The following is a 7,433-nucleotide window of genomic DNA, read 5'->3' on the forward strand; positions in this document are numbered from 1 at the left end:
TTGAAATTACTACTTCAATTTCCCAGGAACCTTTCTATGAGGATGCCATTAGACAAGGTATTCCAAAGACAGAGACAGAGCAATTGATACCAATTAGCCAAGTAGCATTTGGGCTATACTTCGTTCTCTTCAGAGTATGTTTCTCTGAGCCTGGTTTCCCAGAGATGGACAGATCAAATGTAGATTTATAAACCTACAGAGATTAAATCTTGGGTGTGACTCATCTACATATCCATTTCTTACAAACCTTTGACTAATTGTTCAACCAGCCCCCTTTATAACCTCTTTTGGCTGCAATCTTGTTTAAAAGAGAGAAAAAGGCAGAATATGATTCACCTACCAGTTGATGAGCACATGGGGACAGTGACTCATGTGACTCCAGGCTCTTGCACTTCTCTGAAAGACCCAGTAACTCTCTAGCTATGGTCTTTACTTCTTCATACGTTGCTTTCTGAAGAAACTGAGCGACCATAATGCTGGTGCTGAAACGCAAGATCCATGAGTGTTGAAAGTAGCATTCAACCCCTTTCCTCCATCACTCATCATTGTACCATTGCTGCATTCTCCCCAGACATAATTAATGTGTTTTCAAAAATAAAAGAATTTCCGTAGAACTCACATGTCTCTTAAGTTCTCCTGAAGATAATTCTGGGTAGCATTATGCTGTATGGCTGAAAAACAATGAAATTTTATTGGCTGCTGTGATCTGACAGCTTGTATCCCTAACCCCAAAGCTGATGAGCTTAGATCTGAATGCTTGAAATCCTAACTCCTGAGGTGATGGTATTAGGAGTCTTCACTTCTTGGCCTCTTGGCTAAAATCAAATGATAATATTAGGAGTGAGAGCTTCTAAAAGAACGTGAGGGTAGAGTCCTCATGAGTGAAATTAGTGCCCTTTTAAAAGAGACCCAAGGAAACTTATGCATCCCTGAATTGCATGTGGAATAGCATGAAAACATTGTCTAAGGATCAGAGAGTAGGTTCATACCAGATACCAACAGTAAGGCCTCTCACCAGACCCTGAATCCACTAACACTTTGATCTTGGGCTTCTTGGTTTCCAAAATTGTGATGAATAAATCTCTATTATTTATAAGATAGCCAGTTTAGGGATATCTTGTCATAACAGCCCACATATCTGCATCAGAGGAAATTTTCCAATTCGAAATTCCTCTTCACAATTCTGTAACCTATGTTCATTCACTCATAAATTTCTAGATATATTTTTATTAACCACAGTAAATTGGAACAATTTACCAGGCTATACCTTCACTTATATTTTCAAGTATTTTATTTTATTTACTTGAAAGACCAAGAGAAAGAGACACATGGACAGATGGAGGAAGATCTTCATCTTCTAGTTTACTCTCAAAATGCCTGCAACAGCCTGGACTGGGAAGTCCAAAGTCAGGAGCTGAGAGCCAGGAATTCAATCCCCGTGTTCCACACAGATGGCAAGGATGCAAGTGCTTGAGTCATCACCTGCTGCCTGCCAGCATGCCCATTAGCAGAAGCAGATCCAGGACGGAAACCTGGAACTCCAATAAGGGATACAGGCCTCCCAGGGAGCATCATAACTGCTATTTCAAAAATCCACCCCTTTCCTTGGTATCTAAACTGCATTTTGTGAACAACTTATTTATGCTTAAATAGATTGTGTAGTTGAAATCTATTGTTGGTCTACAAATAAACCACACACATATGTATTGACATTTCCGAATTAAACAATGTTTTGATTACTCGACTCTTGACATGAGAAGTTATTAATGCACCCAAAATTAAAACTTAGCATGGGGAACAAAAACATAGATGTTAACTCCTTGCCACGCTTAATTTGGCAAACACAGAATCTCAGATACTGTGGATTCATTAGTTACCTCCATCTTCTTCCTCACCCCCACTCACCACATACACATACTCATGTTCTCTATTGAAAGCAATGCTTTCCTTGTTTACACTCTTCTCCACTAAATAAAGAAACCATAATTATTCACTATATTAAAGTAAGTATAGGTTTAGAGACAATTATTTTGGTTTCACCTTCTACCTAAGGTATTTAATGAAACCTTGGGGAAATAGCTTCTGCTCGCAGAGTCACTTTGTCTCCATTTAAATAAGGTCTACTACATTGGGTGGTTGTTAGAATTACACAAAAGCATCTCTGTGAAGCCCTGAGCCTAGTGCCAGGCACATAATGCTTGTCAGTCATGAAAAATGTAGCTCATAATACCGTTGATGCCATTATTCTCACTGTTTCTCTAAAATTGCTCTCTCAATTTCAAGTAGAGTTTGAAATGTAACATTCTCTCACCTACCGAGAGAATTAAGCTAAAGTGAGTTATTCCTGCATGTGTCACCCTCACATATTAGATCGCTTTCTGTATTCATTCCACACATTAATATCTAGCAATTTCCAGTGACTCTATTGACAATGACAGCACTGAGAAGGAGAAGCCTTCCCATACACATTTTAGTAGTCATCATGTCTCAGCTACCTCGTCCTTAAACAGAAAATGTACAAGCATTGATTGTAAGTATCATTTCCTACCTGCATCTAGTAACCTTCTCTGAAGAGTCTGACATTTAATGCAGCTGATGAAAACAAGAAAATATATAGGCTTGACAGTCTTCATTATTTCAGATGAAGCTTTATGGGAAAGAGCCCTATCATCTGACAAAAATCCAGAATTTCTTTATATTCTTTTCAAGTAATCACTATTAACAATTAACCTTTTCTGGTGAATATTTTTACCAGGCTACTCTGATCCCTAAAAAACTGAGGAAACTGATGACAATGAAGAAATATTATTGATGGATTACATTCATTAAGAAATGCTGGATTTTTAAACAAGTCATGTCAATCTACTTGCTCTCAAGATTACAACATGCAGGCCTTGTAATAACTAATCAATAAACCCTTTTGAAAAATACTGGTCTGCAATATCTCATTCCTGGAAATGCTTGTTGACATGTACAAAGTTCTAAAGTGGCAGGAGGGGAAGTTCAGATCAAATAAATGATCTAGGCACAGGTTCCAATGTTGGACATACTTCTGTGTTCCTGAAGAGAGTGGGAGCTAAGCGCACAAGTATTGGGAGCAAGCCCAGGAGATTGGGACCCAATTTATTGAGTGCTTACTACTGTCCTTGTATTTATAAAGACTTTACTGTAGGTAACAATACACATACTATCACTCTTTGAGGGAGAAATTCAGATTTAGGCCCATTGAAATTGCTCATGGACTCACATACAAAAATTCAAGTCTGTCTGGTTTCCAAGTTCCACACCACCCAAGTGAAAACAGCTAAGTATGGGGCTGGCATTGTGCTACAGCAGGTCAAGCCATTGCCTACAGCAAGTGTATCCCATATAAGCAGTGGTTGAGTGCTGGCTGCTCCATTTATTATCCAGCTCCCTGCTGTTGTGCATGGGAGTCCTTGAGTCCCTGACACCCCTGTGGAAGATTCAGATGGAGTTCTGGGCTTCTGGCTTCAGCCTGGCCCAGCCTTGGCCATTGTGGCTATTAGGAGAGTGAATTGGCAGATGGAATGTCTCTCTCTCTCTATTTCTTTCCCTCTCTCTCTGTAACATTCTCTGCCTTTCAAATGACTAAATAATTTTTTAAAATAAAATAAAATAAAAATTGAATTCTGAAAATTAGTCAGCTATCCCTCCCCACTCACGCTTTGTCAGTCATCTAGCTCTTGGATCTAGGTCAGGAAGAAAGTAATTACTGATTAAGCAAAACATTTAAGATACATGTAAAAGCAAAATGTTGGAAATGAGAGATTACTGGTTATTATTTTAGCTATTCCTATTCTCAGTTTCTTCATTTATAAAGGAAAAATCTGGATCAGATGATATTTAGATCCTATTACTTCAATCTGCTACCCACATATTCTCATTTCTGACTTCCTAAGCAAATATATATATATATGACATATATCATAAGTAAGAGAGGCATATTTGCCTGAAAAACAACCAAAAATCCTGTTATGATATGTATTTGGGACACATCAGCTTATGGAAGAGAATATGAGTGGTTCTGTGTGACAGAAAACTGAGGTCAGCAAGGGAAATCTTTGGCCACCTTCCATTACCCTGTGTGGAGTCGTAATACTCCATTCTTCTGTGGTGTATGCTAGTGCTGCAATTTTGAAACTTTATCCTAAACTTCCTGGAACTATCAGAAATGAACTATTAAACTAGTCTAGTCCAATCCTTTGGCAAACTTTGGATGAATGCTATCAGACTACCTGATATCTGCTAGTGCAGACATTACTGATGGATCACTGTGTTTCTCTCTGAGCCTAGACACAGCCTTCTCATAGCACAATGCTACAGGACAGCCACTATCAATGGATAGGAGTTGACACTGAAGAAAAATACTGCTAAGTGTATGCTAAACTAATTCCTCCTTTTAAAAAAAACTCAAAATTAACTTTCTGTGGGAACTCTGCTCTCAGAATCAAGTGCAAATAGTAGTGGATTCTTGAAAATAAAAAAGATGGGAAGCGGCAAGAAGGAAGAATAGGAAGGGAGCACACTGATAGTCCGGGAAGAGACAGTTTAATAAAAGTGGAGATACTGCAGGTTCAAGGAAGAGTTGGGGAAGAAACAGCAGAGGAAACTCTTCCGGAACTAGTGATTCATGGTGGACCTGCATGGAGGGCGTGGGAGCCCACAGCTTGGGACACCAGCGGCAGAAACAACGCACCAGCGCTGGAACGCGAGGTGAGCCAAACCTCAGTAGCCGGAGACACCAGCGGAAAAGCAGAAGGAGGAGCCTAGAGGGAACGAGGTTTGAAGCCCCATGGGGGAAAGTTCACCAGGCTAACTAGAGGAGACAGGCAAAAAAAAAAAAAAAAAAAAAAAAAAAAAAAAAAAAAAAAAAAACCAGTATGGACAGTATGGACCTCTCAAAGGTGAGCAAGACAAAGAGCAGGTGCCATTTTGGACATATGTAAAAGCTGCACAACCTCAGGTCTGGGCCCACCCTCAGCCAAGCAAAAAAACCTGACTCTGGGGGGGTGAAATTACAGGAGATTAGGACCTAGTGAATGTGTGGAGCTAATGAACTGAGACTGATAAAAAAGAGACAGTGGGTGAGAGAACTCGCCAAGTTCACGTGAGTACTCTCCAGAGATGCTACAATTCAGTAACCTTGGCAACCCAGTGGGAGACTGCAGGAGAATTTGAACCCACACTGAGGGCAGAACAGATTCCCTGTGTGGTCCTTGGGAAAGAGCAGGTGAATGTTATACCCACAGGAGCCAGAGATCGGAAGCTGACTACCTTCAATTCTGCTCAGCTGTGTGGAATTATTCCACTTCTGAATCAAAAAAGAAAAAGAAAGAAAGAAAGAAAGAAAGAAAGAAAGAAAGAAAGAAAGAAAGAAAGAAAGAAAGAAAGAAAGAAAGAAGGAGAGAAAGAGAGAGATTTACCACTAGTAACCTGGGAATGTCATCTTTGCCACACCCTTAACCCTGAAGAACCAAACAGAGCTCTCTGGCCACATCCATCTCAAGCCTCTAATGCTCCTTCAAAAGCAGACAGTCCACTTAATCTAGAGTCATAGTATAACAAGGAAAAACACCACAGTGAGGGAAGAAGAATCCAAAGAATATCTCCACAACGCCAAGCAACAAACACAGAAAATGAGGAAACAAGAATAAGGAAGACATTATGACAACCCCAAATGAACAAGATATGCCAAACCAATATTATGAAGAGGATGATATGGAAGAAATGCAAGATACGGATTTCAAAAAATCTATGATAAGAACATTTAGAAGTTCTCAAAAACAAATGCTTGAGCTACAGAAATCCTTACTGGACAGGATAGAAAATCTCTCTCATGAAAATGAAATATTAAGGAGGAATCAAAATGAAATGAAACAACCAGTAGAACAGGAAAGTGTGATAGTGACTGAAGTGATGAATTTAATAGATCAAATGACAAACACATTAGAGAGCCTTAAAAACAGAATGGGTGAAGCAGAAGAGAGAATATCGGACTTAGAAGACAGAGAACAGGAAAGGATACAGTCAGACCAAAGAAAAGAAGAGGAAATTGGAAATCTAAAACATATTATCAGGAATCTTCAGGATACTATTAAAAAACCCAACATTCGGGTTCTAGGAGTTCCTGAAGGCATGGAGAGGGAGAAAGGATTAGAAGGCCTTTTTAGTGAGATATTAGCAGAAAATTTCCCAGGTTTGGAGAAGGATAGATAAATCCTAGTACAGGAAGCTCACAGAACCCCTAATAAACACGACCAAAAGAGATCCTCACCACGACACGTTGTAATTAAACTCTCCACAGTGAAACACAAAGAAAAGATCCTAAAATGTGCAAGAGAGAAACGTCAGATTACTCTCAGAGGATCTCCAATCAGACTCACAACAGACTTCTCATCAGAAACCCTACAAGCTAGGAGGGAATGGAGAGATATAGCCCAGGTACTAAGAGAGAACAACTGCCAGCCCAGAATATTATGTCCTGCAAAGCTCTCATTTGTGAATGAAAGTGAAATAAAGACTTTTCATAGCAAACAGAAATTGAAAGAGTTTGTTGCCACTTGTCCAGCCCTGCAAAAGATGCTTAAAGATGTGTTGCACACAGAAACACAGAAACACGGTCATCAATATGAAAGAAGGGAAAGGAAGGAAACCTCACAGCAAAAGATCACAGGGAATTCAAAGCATATATTAGAACTTATCCTTGGCAAATGGCAGGGCAAAGTTACTACTTATCAATAGTCACATTGAACGTTAATGGCCTGAACTGTCCAGTTAAAAGACACTGATTGGCTGATTGGCTTAAGGAACAAAACCCATGTACTTGCTGCTTACAAGAAACACATCTTTCCAACAAAGATCCATACAGACTGAAAGTGAAAGGCTGGAAAAAGATATACCATGCCAACAGAAATGAAAAAAGAGCAGGCGTAGCCATCTTAATTTCAGACAACATAAACTTTAACACAAAAACTGTTAAGAGAGACAAAGAGGGACACTATATAATGATTAAGGGATCAATTTAACAGGAAGATATAACAATTATCAATGTATATGCACCTAACTACAGGGCACTGGTTTATCTAAAGATTTGTTAAGGGACTTAAAGGGAGTCTTAGACCCCAATACAATAGTACTGGGGTCTTCAATACTCCACTTTCAGAAATAGACAGATCAATAGGACAGAATATCAACAAGGATACAGTAGATTTAAATGACACTATAGCCCAAATGGATCTAACAGATATATACAGAACTTTCAATCCTACAGCTAAAGATTTTACATTCTTCTCAGCAGTACATGGAACCTTCTCTAGGATTGACCACATACTAGGCCATAAAGCAAGTCTCAGCAAATTCAAGAGAATTAGAATCATACCATGCAGCTTCTCAGACCATAAAGGAATGAAGTT

At 39.2% G+C, this 7,433-nt stretch overlaps 1 protein-coding gene across 1 annotated transcript in view; it reads right to left on the minus strand.

Moving 5' to 3' along the window:
* LOC103350776 (alpha-fetoprotein) overlaps positions 1–2,738 on the minus strand; it is a 53,237-nt gene extending 50,499 nt beyond the window's left edge. Inside the window, exons 1-3 of the mRNA XM_008267758.4 lie at positions 2,549–2,738; positions 620–671; positions 341–482 (exon numbers count right to left, since the gene is read on the minus strand). Coding sequence (XP_008265980.2) covers positions 341–482; positions 620–671; positions 2,549–2,633 — 279 coding nt within the window. The 5' untranslated portion in view covers positions 2,634–2,738. The remainder of the gene's footprint in view (positions 1–340; positions 483–619; positions 672–2,548) is intronic.
* Between the last annotated feature and the right edge of the window lie 4,695 nt (positions 2,739–7,433).

This window comes from Oryctolagus cuniculus, chromosome 8 (genome assembly GCF_964237555.1).
Source record: "Oryctolagus cuniculus chromosome 8, mOryCun1.1, whole genome shotgun sequence".
Classification (NCBI taxonomy): Eukaryota; Metazoa; Chordata; class Mammalia; order Lagomorpha; family Leporidae; genus Oryctolagus; species Oryctolagus cuniculus.